We start from the raw sequence: 27,143 nt of genomic DNA on the forward strand, positions 1-27,143 counted from the left end.
CTCTGGAGATTCCAGCCTCATGCTGCTTATGGTCCCTGCATTCCATATCTGTCTGCTCAAAGGCAGCATGCCCTCCACCTACTTGAGGACCCAACCACTGGACCTGCTTCCCAGAGCAGCTCCAGACCCAGGCTGGGGAGTGGCCACCCCGCTTGGCCTGGGCCGCTCCAGGTCATCCCCGAGGGCCCTTGCAGGCTGGGGTCAGGGTGTGTGAGGTGAAAAAAAGGGTACCTTCTCTTTTCTTCCTCCAGTTGGGATCGAAGCTTCTCTTCCAGCGAGTCTGGCATTGAAGGCAAGGCTGTGTTTTCTGAGAGGCCTGTGGAAGGGAGATGGCGATGGGTTACTCCAACAAGGCAGAATGGCAAAAGATGTGTGAGATTCAGGGCGAAGGACAGGGAAATGTGAGCCCCAAGATGAAAGGGGACTCTGTGAGGACCTTCTGGGGCCTCTGGGTGAGAGTTCAGCCCCCTCCTCTGGATGGCAATCTCTGCTTGGTTGAAAGCCTCCCAGGAGAGGCTTCCATGATGATTTCCACCGTCCCTCCCCCAGTCCAACATCTGTCACTGGAAGAGAACCCGTCCTTACATTGCTATTAATCCTTTTACTGTGGACTTCACTTATTTCCTCTTGAATCCTCAGGGAAGATGCAAAATAGCATTTTCCCATCCTCTGCTCCCGAGCCCCTCACAAATGGGAAGACATCACTAACCCGTCTCACATCTGTCACATCTGTCACATCTGTCCCTGTACCAGTTGAGGTGCTGAGGGTCTCTGGCCTCCAATCATGTCTCCAGTTTGTGACTTCCCTCCCAAGAGGAGGTTGCCAAGCTTGATGACACTGAGCAAGGGTAATATGCAGCCAGAGCTGAGAACAGGCTCAGACCCCTGCCCGTGAGACCATGGCAAGGTCCTGATGAGGGCCGTGTTCCCAGGCATGCTGGGAACCCCTGATGCTGGTTACAAAGCTGCCCACTGTGGTTGGTTGCTTGTTGGGGGCCTGGCCCTTCCCTAGCGTGCTGGGCAGTCTCTATTTATCCTCCTAGCAGTCTCCGTGGCTGCTCTGCTTTTCCTAGCCTCAGAGAGGGTGTCTTGGAAGTCACACAGGTCTGCTTTTTTACTCCAAGTAGGCGAGAATCTACTTTGGGCCAGGTGCTTTCTGGACATGATCGGACTTCATCCTTCTAGTACTCATTTGAAGCATTATCATTCTCATCTGGCAGAGAAGGACACTGAGGCTCAAAGACGTTAACTTGCCCCAAGGCCATCCGGCTAACTTCAGGAAACCGGATCCAAAGCCAGCTGTGTTTGGTTGCAAGGGCCTTGGATCCAGAAATTTCTTCTGTTAGCATTTCTGACAGATGGTCATCTATTTTCTGCCCAAATACTTCTAAGGGTGGGGAGCTCACTTTTTGGCACCATAGCGCATTTCATGATGGGTAGCTCTGTTTCCTTTTCCTTTGAGCTGAGATCCACCCCAATCACTTCTTTCCACCTCGACTTTGGGTCTTAAGAGCGGCATAGCTTGTCTTCCTTTCTCTGATGGCTCTTTAGAGATTTTCACAATGATGACAAAAATATAATTTACCAACCATGTTTTTGGAGCTTTATTCTCAGGCTAATTCTACCCAACTCCCTCATCAAGGGCTCAGTGACATGGTTGCTTTCTGACTGACCTTAAGCATTAAGGACTAAATCTGGACATAATATTCCAGAGAGCTTTTACTCCAACCTTTTAAAAAATGTGCGTTCTCTATTTCTCTAGCAGGTAAATAATGAACAATGACTATTATTGAATGCCTGTTGTCTGCCAAGTTCTACTGGGTACTGGGCTAGGTGCCAACTCACGTTACTGATTCTCAAAGTAACCCAGGAGGGAGGGTCTTATCATCTCACTTCAGTTAGATTCTGAGTTTCAGAGAGGGCGATGAATAACCCAAAGTCACACAGCTAATGTGCAGAGCTAGGATTTGGACTCAGATTTTTCTGTTTCCAAAGAGCTCATTGTGTAGACCAGGCATCCCCCCCACCCCATGCCATTTTTGTTTTTCTGCAGTTTTGTCATTGTCATGGCCTGTTGGTTTGTCACTGGCCTCTATTAAGCTTGTGGTTCATTTCAACACTTTCATATTTTTATGAGTGGTTGTCAAAACACATCCTATTTCAGTGCGATTGTCCTTTGACTCTAAATGCCACACTTTCGATCTATTGGGGGTTAAGCCTTCTGAGAGGTCCTTATTCTGCCATGCCTTTATTCTGTCCATTCTGTTGCCTTTTGTGCCATTATCTAACTCATTGATAAACATGCAAAGCAGATCAGGAGTCTGTCCTTTATCTTCTGGGCACTGATACTCTCTCTTCCATGAGCCAAGTGACAACTGTCTCTTGGAAAACTGACTGGATAAGTGTCTTCCTTACTCCATCTAAACATGGGAGATGCAGATACCACTCGACTTGCCAACTCAGAATGACATGTCACCTGGGCTAGTGTGATTTTTGGCCCTGATGATTTGGCTGCCTGTCTACATTGCCCATGCTCCCCCAGGCATAGGCACTGGAAGCCCCTGGAGGGCGGGGACCGGTCCTGCTGTGCATCGTATCTCCCCTGCTCTCTGTTCAGGCCCCATGTGCAGGGGACACTCAGTGCTATATGCGTGCACCAGCCCTTGCTCTCTCGGAAAAATGGTAGCTGCGATAAACCAAAGATAGTATCTTAACATCAAACTGATAATGGTAGGACTTGAAATGGACAGAATGTTTCGCTGTCTCCTAACAGTTTCAGAAATGAGCAAATCTATCTTCCGGCCTGTTGAAAAAGAAAATCTGTGGATCTCCTTCTTCCTTTTAACACTTTTTGGCTCCGTGCCCAGGGAACCCCTGAGAAACTCAGCGAAGACCCTGCTCCACAGTGGCTGGCCGGGCAGCCCACAGATGTACTCTGTAGGAGAGGTCACGGGAGGGAGTGGGGCATGGCAGGGCCGCTGGATCAGCACAGAGACGTCTCACCCAGCCTGGAGGAGGCTGTCTCTAAGGACCTCATGCAGGGAGCCCGAAATGACCTGGTCTCCCACCTAAGGGCTGTGGTTGCCCCAGGAGGAGTGTGGAGCTCATATGCAGGAGAGGGCTCTCACCCTGCCCCATTGCTCACTGTCTTTTCATCGGGCACCTGGCAGGCTCCCCTGGCAGATCACAGTGGCAGGTGTCTTGGAGATGCGTGGGTGTCCAGGAGCCTAGGGCAGGTAGAGCATTGTTCCGAATGCAGGTGCCCCCAGAATAAGAGATGATGTCAGCTCCCGTGTGTGGGGCATGTTCTGGGTTCTATCCTCTGTACTGCCTCATTTATTCCTGTAATTCTAGCTAGCAGATATGATCACCGCTGTTTTCCAGACAGGGAGACCAAGGCTTGGGGGACCAGGTGGTTTGCTTGCACCTGCCCTAAAGCTACCAAATAGAAAAGGCAGCTTCGAATGCAAGGCTGGTCATTCATTCACTCATGTAACAAATGGGCTGCCTCCACAAGGGGCAGTCTGCTGAGGAATGTGGACATTGAACCAACAAAAAACTGAGCTGACATAATGCCAGGGGCTGAAGGGCACCACGAGGAGAGAAAGCTGGATAAAGGGTGGAGGGCTGCGATTTTAGGTAGAGTGGTCGGGGAGGCATCTCTGAGGAGGGGGCAAAGACCTGAATGAAAGGAAGGAACAAGCATGCAGAAATCAGGACAGAGAGTATAGCAGGGGGTGCAAAGGGCCTGAGATACATCTGCTTGGTGCTTCTGAGGAACTGTGAAAAGGCCGGGGTGTCTGGGAAAGTTGGTAGGGCAGAGGGGTGGAAGCTGAGGTCAGATCACATAGGACCTGTAGGCCCTGATAAGGATCTTAGCTTTGAGAGAGTCAGAGGCTAGAGCATTTTGAGGACAGAAATGGCTCCATCTATTCCTTTGATAGCTAAGCCAAGCAGTTTTTTGCTGATCAAGAAAAGCTGCCCCAAACTAAAGAATGGTCCTTGTGAGTTGGTGCCAGGATGCTGTAAGCCTATTGAAAAAATGTGGGAAAGAAAGCTGGGGCAAGGGACCTCGGGCAGCCAGAATGAGGGCACAACATATCCCCAAGACACAAGCTGTCCATGTTGTCATGGCAACCAATGAGTTATTGCCAAAGGTGATGTCTACTTAGTGAAATGCATTGTAACCCCAGCAGGAGACAGTCCCTGGCTGCTTCTGATGCTTCCTGAGGTTGGGCTTATCAGTCTTGTCTGAAGAGAAAGAGGGGCTGGGAACTGAAAGGAAAAGGAACAAAAAGCGGCTGAGCAAGAACAGAGGAAGAGGGAGTAACTGAAGGGCATTCGGGCTTTGTAGGTCTCCGTGCCCACTGGGACCGGGGCCAGGGACAGAGCCTCCAGTCACCTGACAGGAGGCACCGGGGGCCATCCTTTCAACCACAGGATTCTGGCTGGGACAGGAACACAGGGGGTCGTAGTCCTGAGTGGCCTATGAGGTGACACAGTGACTCTGCTCAGGCAGCCGGCTCCAAAGCAATACAAAAGAAAGAAAGAAGGGTTTTATTCCAGCAGGCGCAGACCTGAATGTCACACAAGGAGGGAGCCCTGAGTGGTTGAACAGTGTATGAAACTTCAAACAGGGCACCCCCCACCGTCCCAGGCTGGCCCTGTGTCTGATGTGTCAGGTGTTCGGGAACCAGCAGCACCAGGACAAGTGAGGCCTCTGCTGGGCAGGCCGGCCTCCGGTGGGCCCCCTCCTACCTGGTGGGATCTTGGGACACTGAAAAGATCATTAGACACTGAAAAGATCTTCCTGCTTCCCCACACCTTCCTCATGCACCCCAAACTCTCCTACAGTTATTCAGTGTCTGAAATGTGCAGAATTTCATTTTTTTTGGTTTAGTGGCTCTCTATTGGATGTGCACATGAGAGGCTGGTAAAAGTACAGAGAGAGTGGGGCCCTGCACTACACCTACTGAACTAGAATTTTCCAGTAGCTTCCTCAGAGACGCAGATGCTCAGCTCTGGTTAAGAACACTGCTCCAGGTTTTGAGACCAGGTTCAATGCAACAGTTCCATGCAAGCGTTACAAGGAACAAAGAATCTGCAGTGGTTTAGATGGCACAGTATATGGGGCTAGTGTGTCCATTTGCCCCCATCTGCTTTCCAGACTTTTGGGAGCCCCATTGGGGAAGAGGGGCCCAAGCGTTTCCAGCAAGGAAGACGACACACTCTTTGTAGGGCTGGAGCTGCTTGCACTTGACTCTTGTAAAGGGTAGACAAAATGTGAGCTGTGAGATCCCCGACCAGGCTCCTCTGTGGGTCAGATACTTCCTGCATCTTATCTTATATAAGATACAGATGGGGAAACCGAGCTCTGATGGGGTAATAATCCACCCAGGATCACACTGCTAGTCAGTAGAACTGGAGTCAGGACACAGCTCTGTCTCACTTCAAAGCTGGTACTTTCTCCTCTGGAAGTGATTCTGATAATGAAGGAAGCCATGGGGGAGATCATTGACATCAGTATTGACTTGTCCTTGGTATTTGAAGGCAATGCCCTTTTTCCATGAATGCCCTTCATATCTGGGGGCTGGGGCTGAAAGAAAGCCTCAGCCTCTCCTCGAGTGCTGACCTGTGAAGACTGGCCTTTACTAACCAAAACCATGGCCTGCACCCTGATCTCACTTGGTATTTGCTGCTCACCTGCTGGGTGTGAGTTGTCCTTGTTGGAATCGGCGCCTTTCCTAAGTTTAGTTGCTGGAATACTCAAAGCCAGTCTGCTCATCTCCTAGACTTGGTGCTAGGGATCCTAAGGAAGGCAATAATGAAATTTCCAACTGGGCACCAGAGCCAAAAGGGCCCCCGAGGGCTTCTGGAGGCTTCTGTGGAGCAAAAGCTACAGGGTCCAACATGCAGTTGCTGGTCCAGTGCCCTGCATGGAAGGAAGCCATGAGTTCTGTGGCTCTACAGAACTTATTGTGACCAATAAGACTTCAGGGCCAGGGAGGTGTTCTAGCTCATCTCCTCAGCTGTCCAATAATGATTCATTTGCTGAACACCCACTCTGGGCCTTTTGGGGCTAAACCATCTCATAGAGCCATAGATCACTCAGCCTCACCTGTTTGAGAGGTCAACGTGTCTATTCTTACAGAGATTGATGGTGTCACTAGCTCAATTACTACAATGGTCAGCGGCTCAGAGGCAAAGATTCTGGCTTTCCAATTGGACCATTTCCTGTTAATGGCTCAAATTTATTGTCAGCTGGGGTGATCACGCACTGACAGGTGCTCAGAGCCACCATCCATCTTGGTGTTGATTTTGTAACACCTTAGCTGCCTGTGGCACTCTCAGGCTTAAGGGTGTGATGAATACCCTGAGGACCGATAATTTCTTGGGCACACTCACCCCTACAGACACAGGCCCACAGTCACTCAGCAAATCCAGAGAGCAGCCATGCTTTTGGACAACTGGAACTGTTGGGTAAGCCTTTTTAGAACAAAATGCAGACATACACACTCCCTGAGAAGGCTGCTGTCTCCCACTGCTCGAGTAACCTCCCCTGTTCTACTCTGGGCTTCTCTGCCCAAGACCTGCTGGCTCTGGGACGGCGGCCCCTCTCCTGCCTTGGTTTCTTCTCTCTTTCTGTGTTCCCTGTCGGGGGAGGTGAACTGCTCAAAGAGTCAGTGTGCAGCAGAGACGGGGTGGACTTGCAGGTACATCCCGGGAGCATACTGCAGACACAGGAAAGACATTTCTATTGCCATTACTTGCTTAAGCTTGGCACCGGGTCCTTTCCATGTTCACCTCTGTTCAAAGAGGATCTCCTCTCTCTCCACCGTCCTTTCTGTTGGAGCCCCAGATCCATCTGTGGTTTGCAGTCAGTGTTCTCTGGCTGCGACCACTCAGAGCCTGGCATGGTGTCTCTCCTTTGGAGGGTCCGGATGCTGCTCCCACCTGCTTACTGGCCCATCAAAGCTCCCCACTCCTCAGAAGCAAGCTCATATTTTGGAACATAGGATTTCTCTCAAAACCCAAGTCCCTTGGTGAGTCTACTGTCTGTCACTGCAGCCTCCCTGACCAGTGGTGTCCTCAGTCTGAGTGGCTTTTCCAACAGAAGTTAGCAAGAAGTTGGCATCCCTAAAACTCAGTCACATCTTTGTCACACTGGAACAAGCCAGTCTGGAGCATTCTCAGGACACATACGGTCTTGTGGGAGGGCAGATTTTCTCATGCCTCTAACAGTAAGCATGGGCCTTTCTCCTCTAAAAACCCCTAATGATGATGGTTTGCAGGATTTAGTTCAACTCGGTTGATTGGCTTAAAAGAGACGTTTTAGGACTTTTAGGAATTGAGTTGAGGATCCTTAATAAAACCATCTCCTGCCACTTTGAGGAAACTTATCTGCTACTAGCCAATTTGTAAATCATCTGTTCTTTTCCAAAAAGTTTATTACACACTAGAGTCAGAAGTGAGTTCTAAGATGGACCACACAGTCAAGCTGGCACATTTTCAAAGTACGATGGCAAGAGCTTGCAAGACAACCAAAATACCCCACATCGAGACAAGGGCCAAAAGAAATTTTTGGAAAGAATTTCTCTAAAGAAAGTTGGCAGATTGCTTTAAGTCTGCCTTACCTTCTTCATGGGGGGCGGTGTGTGTGGAGGTCCTTCTCCCTCCCTCAAAGGTCTTGAGGGGGTTTGAAGATGCTCAGAAAGATTGGTTAGAATCCTCAGGAATCTGTGCATGTGTGTGGGGTGTGCTGTGTGTGTGTGTGTGTGTGTGTGTGTGTGTGTGTGTATACATGCACAGTGGACAGAAATCTGATTCCCATTCAAAAACTCTCTAGCAGGGCATAGGCTGACGTGCTGGGAGCAAGACCAGAGCTGCAGCTGTGCTCCTGTGGAAACAATGTGAGGTGTAAATGCTCCCATTATAGCTGATTTCAAGCTACCAACATGATGTTCCTGAATTCGGGGCTGAGAAGAGATGTACACGGTCAACTCTCACGAGCCAATATAAGCTGGCTCTGCACACCACTTACACCCTCTAGCACACACTTAAAACTCATATCAGTTTTTTTTTTTTTTTTTCAGTGCAAAAATCTCAGATCCTTTTTAGTGGGACAAGTCAGAAGGGCAATGGGACCTGGGTAGAAAGAAACTTGGCAGTGGACCACAGAATGCTTGTGGGCTGAGTCCTGTACCTATCTATTTTTCTCCCCTAAGTTCCCTCCATCTTCTACTCTTCTGCTACTTGCCCTGGGAGGCTGGCTGGTGGAACAATGGGCTCCCTTACCCCTCACTTCTGGCTGGGCTCAGCCAATGGTGAGCATGGGCAAGTGACTGGAAGTGGGGGAGGGGAGAGAGGTTGAGGGGCCATGAGTTGGATGCACTGCTTGACTGAAGGTCACAGCTCCTATCAGATGGCCTGAGCCTTTCTGCACAGCCATTTCTGCCTTTGGGTTCAGGTAACTGCTCACTCTTCTTGCCCCCTCAGGTCTAGGGGCAGCAATGTTTCCTGTCCTGCTGGTTATGACCTCTGTATTTCCCTGTACTCTGCTAAGACCTTTGTTAATAGGTTTTTATTCAACTCTCTTTACAACATCTAATTTGATTTTTTTTTCTTTTTTTGAGAAAGAAAGAGTGCAAGCAGGGGGAAGGGACAGAGGGAGAAAATCTTAAGCTGGCACCACTTCAGCACAGAGCTGGAGATAGGCTCCATCTCCTATCTCTGAGACTATGACCTGATCTGAAATCAGGACACCTCACTGACTGAGCCACCCAGGTGCCTCACATAATTTGATTATTGATTCGAGTAATCTGTTTTGTGTTTAGAACCTGACCCATAAGGCTCAAAGTGGGTAAGCAAATGTCCAATCAGGTACATTCCATCAGGTCAAGGGACCTGCTGCTGAGGGACCTCCAGGGACACAAGAAGGTACTCAAAGTGAGGAGGAGTCAGCTTGGAACATCTGCCTGGCCCAGAGAGCACAAAGCCATGTTACAGAGTACCAGTCAAGTAACAACTTTACCAACTGCCCTTCCTCCTTCTCTCCAACTCCTTCTTGGGAGTCAGGGGAAATTGAGCTCATCAGACTGAGGAAGGAAGTGTCTTAGAAAGAGAAGGAGCTGACTGTATCCCTTTCCTCCCAGGATACCCTATCCTTCCAGGAATACCTCCTCCTGAATTCGGAGTTAGCCTTAGCTGGGGAAAAGGAGAGAAGTCTGAGCGTTACGTGAAATTTGAATTGTTGAGACTGTAGTTAAAGTCCAAAATGACCAATATTTTTTGGTACTTGTTTGCTTTGTTTGTGATTAGCAATGAAAGAGCAATTGAGTTACTGAGCTGTCCAGTTTCCAACCAGGGCAGAGGCCAAACTGTCACGACTGTGAGGACTTAAAGAGATGGTAGAAGAACAACAGAAGGTGGTCTTACAAGCACTTCCCCCGCATTGCTCAGTGGGTCAGGCACACCTTCTTTAGCTATGAAGTCCCTCCTAGAGGACATAAGGTACCTAGAGAAGGGAATAAGAAGTGGCAAATTTTCTGTTCCCATCTTTAAGTGAAATGCTCCTGACACAAACGGTAGTGAGGAAATGAAGGTTAATCAGAACTGAATAGGGATTTGGGTTTTATAACCACCGCTATTATGGGGATTCCACTAAACAGTAATTGTTTGATCTCTGAATCCTTGGAATCTAATCCTTCATCGAGTTCTGGAAATTATTATAAACCATTTCAAACATAAAAAAGTTTAGAGAATGATATAAATAACACCCACATACCGCCTCCATGTTTTGAAAAATCCCTATAGTACGCCATAGGTGCCTCCATGTGTGTGCATATGTGTTGAACAAGAACGGTGCAGAGCTGGGAGAGGCCTCCGTAGCCCTCCTTCCCATCCACTATCCCTGACCCCCAAAGATAACACTATCCTGATTGTACTGCAGACCTCCCCTTCCTGCTGGCACTCTCTTACCCTGTATCTCGAACATCCCTTAAAATTACTTCATTACTTAGCTATTTTTTGACCTAAGGGGAGGTGACAGAGGGGTTCTATTTGTAAGTATTTGTTGGATTGTACATCTGTACATATGTTTTATGCATTTTTCTGTACTTACATTATCTTGCACCATAACACAAAGCTCCCACTCCCCTCCCCCCGATACACAATATCAGCAATTTTAGAATTTACATAAAATGGCATCATTCCACAATATCCTTCAGCAATTTTCTTTCTTGCAATCATCATTGTGTTTCTGAGATTTATTCATATTGCTACATGTAGTTCTAGTTTATTCATCTTTAATTCTCTATGATGTTCTATTATATGAATATGAATTATATGCATATATCATAGTCCTAGATCATTTATCTACCTGCCTACTCAGGGGACCTTTGGGTTATCTTCTGTCTTGTTTGTTGGTTTGTTTGGCTGTTTGCTATAAGAATGATGCTGGTTTCCTGTTGGTAGGTCTTCCCCAAACTCAAACTCATGATCAACTTCTTTGGGGAAATGAGTGAGCTTTTGGGGAAATGAATCTTACCTAGCTCCATTACTATGCAACAGAATTGTTCCTAGGGAACCCCAAGACCTTTCTTGGGCTGGTACTTGTCAAGAACAAATGGTGATTTTTATCACCATATCTAGCTGACTTATGTCAGTTAGAGGGGCCAGCCATGATACATTTTAGCCTACCAGATGACATCAAGAGGTTAGAATTTTGTCTTCTATATATTTGACTGGTTATATGTTTATTATCTGTTATATATGTTGCACATATTTGTAATATATTATATATTTGGATATGATTGTCTGTATGTTTGTTTGTGTAACCCCAAAATTTATATGTTGAAATCACATCCCCAATGTGATGGTATTCAGAGATGAGGTCTTTGGAAGGTAATCAGGTCATGGGGGTGGAGCCCTCATGAAGGGGATTAGTGCCTTTATAAAAAGAGTTCAGAGAGCTAGCTCACCCCTGTTCTGCCATGTGAGGACACAATGAGAAGCTGGCAGGGTGCGACCCAGAGGAGGGCCTTTACTAGAACAACCATGCTGTCACACTAATTTCCAGCTGCAAGCCTCTGGAATTGTAAAAAAATAAATTCCTGTTGTTCATCGTGCAACTGGCCTACGGTACTTCGTTAAAGCAGCCCCAACTAACTAGGACATTGGTCAAATGCCTCATTAATTCAAAGTATCATACATGGTTCCCGCACATTTACATGATGAATAAAACTGCCCTGGCAACTGGTGAGAGGACCATCCTTAATCAGTGCTCAATGGGAGAGACAGTGACTGTATTTTTTCAGGGTAGAGTGATTAATGGGGCCTGTGAGCATATGTGGGTGGAGGGATGTGGTGAATGCAGAAATGTGGCGACCTTCACCGGTTATGCCAACTGGTGCTGTTGGCCCAGAGCTGTGGTCGGTTCTGCAGCTGGGGACTGTGTCTGCTGCCTGGCATCTGGTTGTCTGGTTCCTGGCACTCAGAGATAGGTTCCATGTAGATTTGCTGAGCATCTACTCTGTCCTCAACTCCGTCACACACGCATTTCACCTGGTACTCAGACCAGCCCTGGGGAACAGATATTCTTCTCTTATAGACAAGGAAATGGAAAGTCAGGAAGGTTGATGGACCAAGGTCACATGACTAGCAAAGGGTAGAGGCATGATACAATCAGGTCCCTCCTGATTCCAAGGTGAGTGTTCTTTTTAACTATACCACAGCTGTAGTTCAAGGCCGGCACTAGGGCTGATGCCCAGAGCCTCCTTCTGTTCTTCAGAATGGCTGGTGGGGAAGTCTGGAACTACCCAAAGGGACTGGAGCCTTGGAAATTGGGAACTCGGCAAGGAATTGGGGTGGGAACTCTGCAGGCTCCAACTTGAGCCTGGGAATCTGGCCAAATTTGGCCTCATGTCACAGAAGCTCGTCCTGTATTCACAAGCTACTGTGTATTAGGATTGACTCAGGTGGACAGAATTTATCACTGTTCTCTTACAGAGCCAACTGAATCCTTCTGGAACCAACTGTGATGTCATCTCAACCTCTGGGACAGCTGCTTCCTTTACATTCTGCCTTACTCCAGGGGTTCACATTTTGGAAGGCAGCTATGCTCACCACTATACCACCAACGCCAGGGGTTCACATTTTGATCATTCCTTTCTGAGAGGAAGAAGACACCTATAATCCAAGCCTTCATGTATCTTTTCACCAAGGCTACCTTTCCTGCATGTCTTAAGGAAGTGTGCATTCACAAAGAAGTAAAATCATGGCATCTGAGGGCTGAGGAGTGTTAGATTTGTTTATTCATTCAATAGGCAACCAGCAAACGCCAGCTCAGTTTCAGGATGTGCTGGGCACAGGATGTCAGTTGGTCCGACCACCTCATATTATGGATGTTGGAACCTTGGTGCAGAGCAAACCTTCATGGAAGACCTACTGTGGGCCTACCACTGTGCCCAGTGTTGGGGAAATAAAGATCCTCTGTCCAGTGGGGGAAATGAAAAAAAAAAAAAAGGCTGATTAGTTATCACACAATGTGATAAGTCCTATCAGAGAGGTACAAGCAGAATTCTGTGTGAATCCAGAGGACACTCAGATAGTTCTTGGGAGGGGAACTGGGTATCTGCCTCTGGAAATATCTTGGAGCCACAGGTTTGAAGCAAGATGTGTTAAACGCTGCAGAGCCTTTTTTTTTTTTTTTCTTCAAACAAAGGCTTCATGGCAAAAAGAGAAATAGCAGTTGCTTTGGTTGAATCACGGTGGGCAAAAATCCTGGGGTCTTGCCATTTGCCTCTCTCCCCTTTGCCTCATGCTCCCCAAAAACACATAGGTCCCAGAGAACTCATTCTGAAAACCACTGAGCTAGAGAATGCAGGGAGGCCCCTCTAGTTCCATGCCAATCAGTGGGTCCTCCCCACAGCCTGGACTTCCTGCTTTCACACGCTGTCTGGACCATCGGAGGTGCTCAGTGAAGTCTGATATAGAAATGGATGACTCTCACGTTTGTTATCCCCAGGAACAGAATTCCAAAAAAGTGCCAGATTCAGTCTTTAACGACAGTTCAGAGGGGCAGAGGGATGGCAGGGCCCTCCTCTAGAGAGTGGTGGAGATGGCTCAAGAGGCCACTGTGGGAATTCTGTTTGGGAGAAGAGAACCCCTCGGCAGACTAAGCTGGAACAACATGGTAGAATAGGCTGCCTCTGGCCTCAGTGGCTCTCCCAACCCTCCTCAAGTCCCCTGCTGGGGACGAGGAGCTGTCACTGTCCCATTTTCAGGGTCAGGGGGCACACACCACCTAAGGAGCAATCCAAGTGTCCATGTGGCACTGCAGCCACAACAGACTGTCCTTGGGGGCTTCTTTTGTTCAAAGGATCTCTGCTTCTAGGGTGCTGAGAGGGATGGGGGAGGGGAGAGGAAGACTAGTGTTCAAGAGGCTAGTATTTGGGGTGGGGGCAAACTCAGGATGCCATTTGGAACCTGCCAATGCCATGTTCATGAATTTTTATTTATGAGTCACTATTATTTTTATCTTCTGTAACAGTATATAAAAAAACATGCCTACACATAGAGGTAATGGAATGTTCCAGTAGGTTATGTTTTCACAGAAGCTGGGTCAAGGGATAAATGCAGAGAAAGGTGTGGTGTTACCCAACATGGACAGCTTGTGTGGGGCACATCTGTGAGCTTCTCAAGGGCAGTGATCTCCCACTTCCATCAACCACAGAACAAAAGAATGGATTGACCACCTACTCACAAAGGACTGGGCCAGTGCTCAGGACAAATGGTCAGTGTGCCACTCCCCGGGACATCATCATATCTCAGGGGGTGAGGTTGCCAACAGATTTACTAAGATAGCCAGACATCCTGGAGACCCTCCCTGAGCTTGGGCCAGAAGCATGTGTGCCCAGAGGAACAGCTATTGTAGGGCAAGTAGGCAAGGGGCTGGGGGTGGTGTGGTACAGATTATTTACTCATCAGTGAGTCAGAAATGCTGAAGGATTGGAATGGCTGCTTGGGGGCTTTTTTTTTTTTTTTTTCTTAAAAGGCCTCTTTGACCAAACATTCCTTGCTAAAATGATCAGATTCAAGGCTCTCAGTCAACTGGCCCAACTCCCCATTTCAGATTTTTGCCTCCACTATTTCAAATAACTTCTCAAGAAAGTCCTCTCACTCTACCCCTGACACACAAAAACACATACCCCACACAAAACATACAGCCCCCACATAACCGCACACACACCCTCACATACCAACGGCACACCATATACACACACACCACACACGCCAGACCTGCACACACACACTACACACATACACACACACACACACACACACACACAACAACTACCTCCCCACTCCGCTCTGAAGTTCTGAATCCTGCCCGTTCTTCATGGTTTGGCCTAGACCTGTGGCCTTGGTGACAACTGCTGGGGGTCACTCCCTCTGGGAAGTTCCCAGAGCTCTCATGGCCTGGCTCTCTCACCTGACACATTTCATATACTGCTAGTACCATGTGTCATAGATCTGAATCACTGGCATTTGGTAGAGTTTGGACTGTGAGCAAAGCAAGAGCTTGTCGCTGACCAAATATTGCTCAAAAGAGACACTTAAGAGAGAGGCCATGGCCCACCTTCCTGGGGCTGGCTTTTCCTGGTTTTATTCCTGCTCTGTGCAACCATCAGAAACCAGAACACCTGCAGCAGAGGACTTCAGCCGCTCACATAAATGTTTTCGATGAGTTATGCTTTAATGTCAGGCCTCTTGCTTTTATTGAGGGTCGATATAAGAATCATCTGGTAGAACAACATTTCGGTATCTTTTTAAGACTGCGGCTGAAGACATTGTTCACTGTGTCACTCAGTGCCTTTTAATAAGAATCTGCCCAATAAATTCTGGTTTGTGTTTCGTTCCAGGAAGAAATTTCATTTCTGCAGATAAATTAATTGGTACGCTTCCTGTTGTCAGAAAATGAAAACTATGTAATACTGGGTGCTTCTCGTTTTGCTTAGTGACTAGATAAGAGGGAGTCAAATTTATTGCTTCTGTATTGTGATCAGCTCAGCTGTGGGGTCCAAAAGCACTTACTCCTTCTACTTCTTTTAAATGGGCTTATTTTATTTTATGTTCAAATGCCTCATTATACTTTTGCAAGATATGTGAGTCTGGCAGTCATCTGGAGAAGCACTGATTCGCCCTATTTATCACCTGCACTGGCTGCGAGGGGTACAAAGATTAATTCGAACCACCCAGCTTTCCAGGAGCTCATGTTTCAGCATGGAGAATACAGCTATGGAAAATATACATTACAAAAAAAGGCTGATGCCTTTTGGAGGTGTGTGAGGTTAGAGGACAAAGCAGGCTTGGGGAAAAGGGGCCAGGCAAGGCTTCATGGCAGAGGCCGAGGCTGAATTGGTTTGGGGCTACAGTGGGATGAGCACAGTGAATAGCATAATATGTGTAATTAAATACAAAATTGGATAAAGAGTTACCTTTTTATGTGTATTTCCCCTTAAGCTGGCTAGAGTAGAAACCCTCTGAGAGTGGACCTTGTATCTCTGTCCCTCTGTGAATGCTACGATGCCCTTCACAGGGCTGAGGGCAACACGGTACGGGGGTTACCGCACAGGCTCTGGACATGAGTGTCCATTTGCATCCCTGAGCTGAGCAAAGTTAGGCAGGTTCACATAACCCCTTTGGGATTTAACTGTAAAGTGTGGGTAACAGTAAAGTCTCCCTCATGGGGGTTTGAGGAACATTAAAGAAGAAGCTACACATAGAGAGCTTAGATCCACGCCGAGCACACACCAGGTTCTCAAGGAACATTAGCTGACCAGCCTCGTCTGCGTTACCGACAACATTAAACTGTTCAGGGCGGCCAGTACAATGAAATGGGAGAACAACACACAACTAAATGAAGCAAAGCCTGCTCAACCCAACCTGCTGAATCTAGTTCAATCAATACCAGTTCCAAATGAGGCCTGGTTAAAAAGAGCACTGTTTTCTTGTTTCCTGAAATGATGTGTGGGAGTAGGCTCTCCTCTAAGACCAGGGGAACATGTGTTTGTTGATGTTCATAGAACTGATCATTGGTATTTCTCTTAGAGGTCCCAAGACTCTGGCTGTTACATTGAGGGGCCCTTTGGGGCCAGTGCTTCTCCTGGCCCACATCTGTCTTCCCTGGTTTCTCTGTCTACTCATTTTCTAAAGGGCCAGGTTTCCCCAGGGTAGGCAGTAAATGGAGAACTGTCATCTAGATAGTGAACCAGGAAGAGGAGAAGAAGTCTTCCCAAGAACATACATGTGCACAAAACTGTCTTCAAATGGGTGCTTATCAGGATGCCATGGTGGGGAAAAAAGTGCCCCAATTTATAATAAAATTTGTCAATTTCTGTGGTGTAACTAGTCCCACGAGGCTGGTTTCAAGCTGCCGGAGTGACGTTACTGCATGCAAAATTAGGAAGAGGTGCACAGTAGTGCCCCCTAAGACAGTATTTCCATGATATAGACACAGTGGCAGCAAATAACCCCAAGGGCAGAAATAATAGTAAAATGTAATAAATAACAGATGGTCACTAACTTACCATGGTTCAATTTAGGACTTTTTGGCTTTTGGATGGTGCAAAAGCGATGGCCATTTAGGAGGAATACTACTTTGAATTTTGAGTTTTGATTTTTCCCCAGGCTAGCGAGAGAAAGCATGACGGGCAGGCTTTTGTGATGCTAGGCCATGGCAGGGAGACCCCAGCTCCCAGACTGCCCTGTAAACACCTGGTAAGCTTGCAACCACCCTGTACCAAGACACCCATTCTGCTTTTCACTTTCAGGACAGAATTCAATCCATTACAGGAGCTACTCAACACTTTATTATAAAATGGGCTTTGGGTCAGATGATTTTGCTCAACTGTAAGCTAATGTAGGTTTTGTGAGCATGTGTAAAGCAGCTAGGCTAAGCTAGATGTTTTGTAGGTGAGGTATATTAAACACATTTCAAGTTAATGATATTTTCAACAGATGATGGGGTTATCAGGATGCAACCCCACTGTAAGTCGAGGAAGATCTGTAATTAGGAGGTGATACATTTTGAGATTTGTTGCCTTTGTTTTTTAATAGAACTAACTTAGTTGTAAGTTTCTATAATTTAATTTTTTAAATGATTTTTAAAATTTATTTGAGAGAGAGAGAAAGCATGCGTGCAGGTGCAGGATACGGGGATGCGGGGATGGGGAGAGGAAGAGAGAGAGAGAGAGAAAATCTTAAGCAGACTCCCCGCTGAGTGCGGAGCCCTACACAGGGTCGATCCCAGGACCCAGAGATCGTGACCCGAGCTGAAATGAAGAATTGGATGCTTAACTAAGCCACCTAGAAGTCCCTCTCTAATTTAATTTTTAACAACAGTCGTGTCTTATCATGGCTCCCCAAATAGCTGAAATGGTGACAGTCGCTTCTCCGATGGGTGCAGAGCTGGCTCCAGCACATCACTGGCCGACAGCTTCTTACACGTGGCGTTTCTCATGCTACCATGAAGTCTGTGCTCCTCTGAGATATGAGATTGCCTTCACACACGTCTCTCTGGGGCATACATCCCCTCATCCATACACAGATCTATTCTGACACAAAATACATGAGGAAACCTCTCTTGCTCAGCCTTGCTCATTACCTCCTCTGTTCTTCCCCCCAGAACAACCAACCAAACTGACCTACACTTTCATGGAAACCTCAGAGCATGGAGGCAAAAGAAAGAAACAGTACCGAAAGGGAATACTTAAAATGGAGGGGAAGTAGAGAGAAGGAGACAAAGGAAAGAGAACAGAGGGCAGGGAGGGAAAGGTCAGATGTCATGCCTGCCCTGTTCCTCCAACTGGAAACCCCAACTATGGAACACCAGGACATGCGGAACATCAAGTACACTGAGCTGCTTTGTGTCTCACTGGAGCCCTGGTTCCCAGCTCTCAGCCCCAATGTGGGCCTGAGGGGCGAGGGTGAAGGCAGGAAATGACTCTGGAAACAGTCTGTTGCAGTGAGAGGTTTCTCCCCATGAGAAGAACTCTGAAATGTGGTCGCCAGGGAACCTATGAGCGCCGGTGGTTCCAAAGCTCTGTCAGACAAGCTCCTGAGAAGTGTGGACTAAAAACATGGCATTTAAGCTCAAAATGGCAGCTGGGAGATGTTAACACTTCTTTTCTAATTGGGATAGTATGCTTTTAAAATAAATAGGTATTTCAAATGCTCTTAATTAGACTTCCATCCAGAGTGTTTTCCATTTGAAGTCTGCTGATTACTTCAGGCAAAGCTGGGCCCTGTTGAACCTGACACCTGCTGTAATTCAAGAGAAGGCTCCCAGACAGAGGAGCAAGAGGAATTGCGGAGAAGACATGCAGCCGTTTCCCACAGGCCCAGGACTGTCTGGGATTGGGGTGGGGAGGCGGTCAGAGAGGATGGAACATCTCTTGCTCTGACAGCCCCAGGAACTGACCAGTGTTTTCCAGTCATTGTTTCTAGTCACACAACATCATGAAGACTGGAGAAGAGGCCACACGGCAGCCCTCAGATACAGGGTCTAAAGGCAGTCCTTAGAGATGCTGCCCTACCCAGTGACTTACTGGTGACGCCCAAGGATCACCTTGGCACAGCTTCCCAACAGAGGTCCTTAAGACCTTCCCCAGCCCAGCCCTATGAGCTGGGGCCCTGGGGGAGTCCTGGCTGCTTCCTGAGAAGCAGTCAGGAGCATCTCAGCTCTGACTCCCTGCTTGCATCTCTGGCCATGGGAGGGCCAGCCTGGCATGTTGACCTGAGCTCTCAGCGCCAGGGTCAATGGTGGGAAGCTCAAGTTCTGGTCAGTGTGCCTCAGGCTTCCTTCTTCCTTGTTTCTGATGCAACCAGTGGCTCTGTGATGTGTTCATTATTATTACTGAAACTAAACAACCCACCTTCCTAATAATCCAAATTACTGGAGTTCAGTAGGTCATCTCTCTGACTCTGGGGCTCTCCTCCATCTCCCCTCTAGAGGTCCTGGGTGTTGGAATTCTCTAATTTCAGGAGGTTCCAGGGGCCAGGCCATCTCAAGGGAACCCTTTGTTTGGAGTACATGAATTGCTTATTTAATCAGAGCACTCTAAGCACTTGGTCCCAGGCCAGCTGGAGAGGAAACAAGGTGGTCGTGCCCAAATACCTGCTCCACCAGCCTTTCCGGGAGCTGAACTCTCCCCCCAAGTGACTTCCTTGGGTCCCCTATCAAAAGGGGGGAGTTTTCTGCAGAGGTCCACTGCTTGAAAGGGGCCAAGTTCCTCTTAGAATATCACTGTTTTGGTTAGCGTTTGCATTATTAATGTATTAAGTGAGCCCATCATTGTTGGCAGTGAATAGCATGGGGGCTGAGAGCACCAGGTGTGTACTCAGAGACCTGGGTTCACATTCTAGTTTCGATGATTTCTAGCTATGTGACCCTGGGCAAGTCATTGAGTCACCTGCATCCCAAAAAATGCACTTACTTCTAAGGACAGTCGCAAGGCAGAAAGGAGGCCGTGCATACACAGCAGTGCCCGGGGTGGTTCAGAAAACATGATTTCTTCATCACCCATGGTTGCTGTTAGGATTAGTTAGTAGCAGCTCTGGAAAGCTCAGAGTAGAGCCCTGAGGAGCTGGGACCTAGGGGTGAACTTAAGTTGGGGTGTGGGGTGGAAAGGTCAGGGGGATGAGGCAGCAGCTGGGAAGGTGGAGTGCCAGGCTGGAGGGCTGGGAGCAAGCACACAGGATGGGGGTAACTAGTCCCAGAGAGGAGGGACATCCAGAGGAAGCTTTACTGACAGCAAACCTTGCTTTCCTTAACCTTCTTGAGGGTTCTAGATGCATTTCTTTTTTTAATTAATTATTTTTATTAACATATCATGTCTTATTTGCCCCAGGGGTACAGGTCTGTGAATCATCAGGCTTACACATTTCACAGCACTCACCATATCACATACCCTCCCCAATGTCTATAACCCAACCACCCTCTCCCTACTCCACTCCTCCCAGCAACCCTCAGTCTGTTTTGTGAGATTAAGACTCTCTTATGGTTTGTCTCCCTCCTGATCCTATCTTGTTTCATTCTTTCCTTTCCTACCTTCCAAACCCCTCACCCTGCCTCTCAAATTCCTCATAGCAGGGAGATCATATGATAATTGCCTTTCTCTGATTGACTTATTTTGCTTAGCATAATACCCTCCAGTTCTATCCACGACATTGCAAATGACAAGACTTCATTTCTTTTGATGGCTGCATAGTATTCCACTGTTTATTTATATACCACATCTTATTTATCCATTCTAGATGGATTATCTTTTAGCTAGGTTTCCAAGACCACACAGCTTGTCTTACCTTCACCTTTTTCCCGCAGACTTCACTTTGTACCTACCTAGAGCTACCTGCTGCATATGTCGCTGGGTGATTTCTTCCTTCAGGCGACCTGTCAAAGACACAAAGGAAAACCATTAGTGAGTTTCCTGCAGGTTGGAGGAAGACTTTGCCTCCAAAGCATGTAAGCAAAAAAACAAAAACAAAAACAAACCAAAACCATCCAAACAAACAAAAAACCCCAAACAAACAAACAAACAAACAAGGTAGAGTAAGGAAGATAAAAGTGGGCATAGCTTCCAAGAAGAGCCCTCCATGCACTGGATGGTGTTGGAAGAACAGGCTGGCATGCTGGATTCTTGGCACATCGATGCAAATACACATTTCACTTTTGGGTTCAATTCATCTTTGGGTTCAGTTACCGTAGGCTGTCACTCTCAACATTTGTTGGGGTCCTAGTCTCCTCAGTAGTTCTGTCTATTATTAATGAGAGGGGTGGCAGGATTGGATCTTGTAATAATGTACAGGGCTATTTTTAAATCTACTTTTTTTCAAATCTACTTTTTTTCTTTTAGGCTGTATGAAACTGTGTCAAGGAATAAAGATGGTGGTTTTAGAGGTCTAAGGTCTAAAGGTCTAAGGTCTAGTATCTAAGGTCTAGAGGTCTAAGGTCTAAAACCTTAATATGAACACAGCAGTTGATCATTTACTATGAAACATATATTATTCTAGGTTGCATTAATAAAGGTATAGTGTGCAGTTGAAGGGAGGTGATGGTGGTAGACCCTGCATATGTACTCTGTCATGGTCAGACCACAGTTGGCATTTGTTCTGGGAGTTTATTCTTCATAAGGAATACTAGTCAAATAGAAAATATTTATAGAAAATGGTTAGGGGTCTAAAACCATGCTATATGAGAAATATTTGAGGTAATTTGAGATGTTCAGATGGAGAAGGAAAGACTTGGAGGGAGAAGAGTCTCAGAGATAATGGCTGTCTTTAAAAATCTGAATGTTGTTGGGGTGTCTGGGTGGCTCAGTCAGTTAAGCATCTGCCTTTGGCACAGGTCATGTTTCAGGGTCCTGGGATTGAGCCCCATACGAGGCTCCCTGCTCTTTTCCTTCTCTCTCTGCCTTCCCCCCCATACTCATGATTTTTCTCTCTCTCCCAAATAAATAAAATCTTAAAATCCAAACCTTGTCATCTGGATGAGAGAAGAGATTTTTGTCCCACTGCTGAGGGCAGAAGTCAAGTTGAATAAAGACCAAGTAGGGGCTCCATATGAGGAAGAAACAGTTCACAACAAACACTGTCTCCACATGGATTGAGTTGTCTCTAACTGGACTACATTTCCTGGCAGAGCAGCGAGGGCCTTCCTGACAATGTTAGAGCACAGGCTGGGGGACAGTTTGTGGGGTGTGAGAGCAAGAACTCCTGCCCTGGGGAGGACTTGGGGTGAAGTGGCCTTCAGGCTTCCTCCATCTCTATGATACGGCTATGAATTCCTGCTGGATGGTGGAGTGAAGCATCCTCCCCCACCGGGGTTTGTTCATATCCAAGGGCTCAGAAGACTTGTTAAAATGTCAGTGCCGTCTGCATCACGTGTCCCATTTGGGAGATGTGATCAGGCTCCTGGGGACCCTGAGAAAGCCTGGGAATTTCGCTGCTCCCTGGTCTAATGTATTCATTTCTTCACATGAGGTACATTGGACACCTCAAAGGTGATGACTGACCTGAGTTTTCAAAAGATCAGTAGACAATGAAGCAGTCACAGAAGACCCCATCACTCACAGAAAGTTTCTACAATACTGTGACTGGGAGGCATGGCAGAAGTCATTCACTTTAAGGTCTCACTCAATTCAGGAGTCCCTGCTACTTGTATGACTTGTATGTGTCCAGGCTGTTCCACTGATTAAACTGTATATAAGGAGTTATTGATATGATATTGACACCTGCTTCCCTGTAACTTCCAGATTTGGACCTGGTTGGTTCTCTGGAACAGCACAGAAGAAGGATCCTCTCTCATTGAGAGTGAGGGTTTGAGGATGCCATGATTTCTTCACTTGGACTCGTCCTCTCTGGGTTAAATGTCACCTGTCCCTCAGCTCCTGCCAGAGTGCGAGTCTGTGCCTTGCCTTTCATGTGTCCCCACTGGAGAGGACTGTGAAGAGAGGAATCCAGGAATTGGGCATATGCAATATTGCACCCTGATTCGAAGTGAGGGTGAGTAAGAATTTAGGGAATGTATTGGATGGGGTGGGGGGAGAGGTGGGAAGTAGCAATCTGGCCCATGGGTGAGAATTTGACCAGCCTGACGCCAACAGGAAAATGACCTGAAACCCAGGCCAGCCACAGCCACAGATGGGATCTTGTTCCCACTCTCAGCAATGTGACCTTTATTGTCTACATCAGTAGAGAGAAGAAGATGGGGGTGCAGGGTGGTGCTGGGCTGAGATTCCAGTCTATGTCCAACACCACTGAACTGAATTGTAAAGAAGCATAGCACATGTGTTTTTCAATAAAAGGAGGTAGTGCTGTGACAAATGCGACACACCATTTAGACACAGCCCTTGGTGGAGAGTGTAGGTCATTAAGGGCTTTCTTATGCCCACAGCAGGAACAGCGAATGCCGCTGTGGTGCCTGGTCTGGGTCCTGGGTATCTGGCATAGGCACCTGCCACCACAAGCCTCGTCTGTGCCTGGCTACCTCCTTCCTGCTGACACTGGATGGGGACTTGCTCCTTTGGAGGACACACTGGGCTGCGTTCCTCCTTGAGAAACTATCCCCCTGACATACTCCCGACAGCTTGTCCCCCTGACCATGGGCCTCCCCAGCAGTAGGTCTCCCCAACTACGTAGCTCCCATGCTCATGCCTCACCCCTGTAGGTACTCAGTCTAGTGTGGCATGATTTCCCCTGCTCCCAGCAGAATGATCCACTGGGCTCCCTTCTGCAAATCCCGGGGAAGCAGGGTTAGAGATTTTCCGGCAGTCCCCAGCAAGAGCTGCTCCGGTAAGTAAACAGCGGGATTTGCCCCCAGGACTGCGGTTCTATAAACTCCGCAAACAGAAATATCTATTTCCAGAACAAGGAGCCATCCTGACGGGATGGGTGGGTCTTTATAATGCTTTATAATGCCCCTATTGAGAAAGGTAGGTTTAAATTGTGCGTATGGATGTTCAATTTGGGTGGCTCGGATAACATTGGCCTCCACATGGCGATCTTTGTTTCTGAGATGTTCCCAAACAAGCATCTAAAAATAGCCTTAGAGGGCGCCTGGGTGGCTCAGTGGGTTGAGCCGCTGCCTTCGGCTCAGGTCATGGTCTCAGGGTCCTGGGATCGAGTCCCGCATCGGGCTCTCTGCTCAGCGGGGAGCCTGCTCCCTCCTCTCTCTCTCTCTCTCTGCCTGCCTCTCTGCCTGCTTGTGATCTCTGTCTGTCAAATAAATAAATAAAATCTTTAAAAAAAAAAAAAATAAAAATAGCCTTAGAGCTGATACCTAATTGCATTTTCTACCAGAGCCATTCTTCATGTGAAGATAACAGTCTCTGTAATCGGCTGGATCTTGCAGTTCCACAGGTTTTGGCAAAAGAAGGAGTTGAGGGGGAAAGCAGAATTCACTCAGCATGCGGCTTGCTGTCATTAGCATGGTGATAAATTTGCTGGTTTTGGCTGGGGTTCCTGGACACATCTCCATCCTGAGGTATGGAAAAGAGATGAAACGGAAACAGAGAACTCCCAGCCTGAGGCAGGACATGGTCAGGGAGGGAAGCTGGGGTGCGGTGGGGGCGGGAGGGAGGCTCGGCTTGTACGCAAATGGTGGTAATTAGTAATTTTGTCTCCAGTACCTTACAATAGCGTATGCCAGAAACACATTCTCTCCCTTTCTGATTCACTGATGGCTGGAGTTGGGGTGTTAGCAGGGGGTGGAGGGGTACTTGGAACACGCAATCACCCACGGAGAGCGCCAGTGGAGATGCCTGGCCTTTGTAACTGCCACATGTTGGGTAGCGTGGTTTAGTGATTTTCTGTACCAAGTAGTTCATATGAAAAGTATTATCATCATCGTGAAGAAGCAACACTTATTATTATTTTTTACAATGATAGTCTTTTGGATACAACAATTTTCCTTACATTTCACATTTTATTTTGCATGCCTGGTAGTTTGAAGTTGGTCACCAAGGGAAAGCTGCTTGAGTGGGATCTGGAGCAAGCCCTTCACTTTGACCCCCACCCAGAATAGGGCCCTCAGGCAGGATGCTTGCACAATTTGTGTGATGTGGTGCCTTACTGAGGATGCTGAGGTCACTACCAGGCAGTAAATATTTCTCGCTCATGAACTATATGTTAAGCACCATGTTCTAAGTGCTGTGGAATAAATAGACTAGTTAAGAAGTCTCTTCTAGGGTGCCTGGGTGGCTCAGTGGGTTAAGCCTCTGCCTTCGGCTCAGGTCATGATCTCAGGGTCCTGGGATCGAGCCCCACATCGGGCTCTCCACTCAGCAGGGAGCCTGCTTCCTCCTCTCTCTCTCTGCCTGCCTCTCTGCCTAATTGTGATCTCTGTCAAATAAATAAATAAAATCTTAAAAAAAAAAAAAAAGAAGTCTCTTCTAGTTTGAGAAAGTTAACCTGATACAGGGGACCATAAACAGGGCACCTGCATGTTCTTCCTGTTAAAAGCTGGACCCCTGGCAGACCTTGCTCTTCCTTCCTGGACGGTTTGTGTTCCTGCTGAGCCTGGGTTTGGCTCTTCAACACAGCACTTTGGGCAGCTATGTCTGATTGCTGAGAGTTGGCATTGAGATGAAGCGAACTTCTTTGCCATTTTGGATAAACTAGAAGATAATTACAAACTTGTAGTTCTACAGATTTTAAGTTCAAATCCCAACTCTGTGACTTCTACTAGAGTACGTTACTTAATGTCTCTGAGACTCCATCTTATCACTTGAAAAATGGGTCACAGTAAAATAACTGGGATAATATCTGTTTTACCATCTCTCAAGACGTTTGGGAGGATAACGGATAATGTGTCAGCATATGTGGCACACCAGACTAGTTTTAGTCATGAAGGCACTTTCAGACATATGGAAAGGTTATTATAGTTACAAGATGACTGGCCTGAAGGACGAGTGGTTAAATGTCAAATCAGTGGTAAACCTGAGTTTAGAGGAGGAAAGGTAGGTTAGCAGCATTAGGAGAGGCATCATCACTAATGGTGAGCCTTGGGTGGATTGTGAAGGGAGCAGAGATGTTAAGGTGAGGCTGGGGAAGGCATGGCAGTCAATGGCAATGGTGGGGGCCACAACGGTGGAGAAGGCCAGGCATGCCCTTGGTTGGGGTGGAGGTTGGAAGGGAGGGCTTGAATGGAGGAGTAGGGCTGGGGGGAGACTATACAGTTCAGGGTCCAGGGTCATCCCTAAAGGGTCTGGACCCCAGTGAAAATCTGTTCTTCTATTTGACTACTACTACAGCAATTCAGTAAATCAAATTAAACTTCAGTAGCAGGATTGGGGTGTGGGAAGAGAACACAGAATTGTGTTGCCTGCCTGAGGGGCCTCTTTGAAAGGAAAGTCTAGTTTAGTGGGTATGAACTCAGAGTGTGGATTATAGCTGTGACGTGGGATGCCAGTTTCTTTGTATTCTAACACAGAGGACTGTGATTACAAAAAGGTTAGACTCCCCAAAGACCATTTGTAAGTCTATTTGTAAAATTAATGGGCCCAGCATAAATTATGTGTGTAATGCTTAGATGAATTTCCAACAAACAAGAGTGTGCAAATCCTTTGAAGTCTTAAAATCAGGCACATTCATCTCCTTCTTGCTACTCTTTCATCAGGTTGTACCTAAACTTGTTTGGATAATTTGAAAATCAATTGAGGCAGCACCCACCTCTTCCCACCATAGCAATAGTGAAGAAAATAAAACAAGAGAATATTAAGGAGACTTTGCTGGATTAGCTTTCAAGACAGATTTCTGAAGATTTGAAGTGGGACAGAAATGAAGAATGGTTGGAGGAGCCCAAGATTTTGGCTGGCAGGGTTCCAGGTCCAGAAGCAAGAAGGTGACTAAAAGTGCATCTGGCAAGCAAGACACAGTCTGAAGCAGCAGGGTGGGGTGAGAGTCCCCCACCACCCAACCTGTGCCTGAAGGGGGACTGAGGAAAAAACGTGCTGCTAGATGTTGCCTAGGGCTATAGTTCATGTCCTACTGCAAGCCCAAGGAGGAAAATAGGGTACACCTGCAGCTACCTTCAGTTGCCCACCAAGCTGCCCACTGATAGTCTGTCTGCCCAGGTGGGCCACATCCCAACATTGCCATGGAGCAGTCACTCCCAATTGTCTTCCTGATGGGGGGCCTGGAGGGCCTGTCAGATAGAGAGGGATGAGAAAAAATGGACAAAGGGAAAGAGAGAGAAATAAAATGGGTTTCATTAAAAATGGACCTGGCCACAAAAATGCCAAAATGTATGAATAAATCTAATGCTAAAAAAAGATAGTAAAATTAATAGCTGGAACATGAATTCATTAGAGATGAAAGTAATTTTCTGGATAGACAGCTACAGACACTTATTGATGCAGAATTACAAAGGGTTGAATTAGTCTTATTCTTTAGTTAACAGCACATTATCCTTGTCAGTATGGATAAAGCCCTGCGTGTGTGTGTGACAGAGAGAGAGAATATGTATATATGTGTGTTTATCCCCATACCTTATGCCCCATCTGCAATTCCCCTACTGTTATGCCTCTAATAGGTGGCCATTCTGATTGGTTTGATACATACTCTTTTATCACATATATTCTTAT

At 47.1% G+C, this 27,143-nt stretch overlaps 1 protein-coding gene across 6 annotated transcripts in view; it reads right to left on the reverse strand.

Annotated features, from left to right (window-relative positions):
* Nucleotides 1–27,143, reverse strand: part of KIF6 (kinesin family member 6) — a 518,420-nt gene that overhangs the window by 22,149 nt on the left and 469,128 nt on the right. For all 6 annotated transcript variants that reach the window (XM_059177857.1, XM_059177858.1, XM_059177861.1 and 3 more), the window contains 2 exons: nucleotides 20,402–20,452; nucleotides 232–316 (listed from right to left, as the gene is read on the reverse strand). In XM_059177857.1, coding sequence (XP_059033840.1) covers nucleotides 232–316; nucleotides 20,402–20,452 — 136 coding nt within the window. The remainder of the gene's footprint in view (nucleotides 1–231; nucleotides 317–20,401; nucleotides 20,453–27,143) is intronic.

The sequence above is a fragment of the Mustela lutreola genome, chromosome 6 (assembly GCF_030435805.1).
Source record: "Mustela lutreola isolate mMusLut2 chromosome 6, mMusLut2.pri, whole genome shotgun sequence".
In the NCBI taxonomy this organism is placed as follows: Eukaryota; Metazoa; Chordata; class Mammalia; order Carnivora; family Mustelidae; genus Mustela; species Mustela lutreola.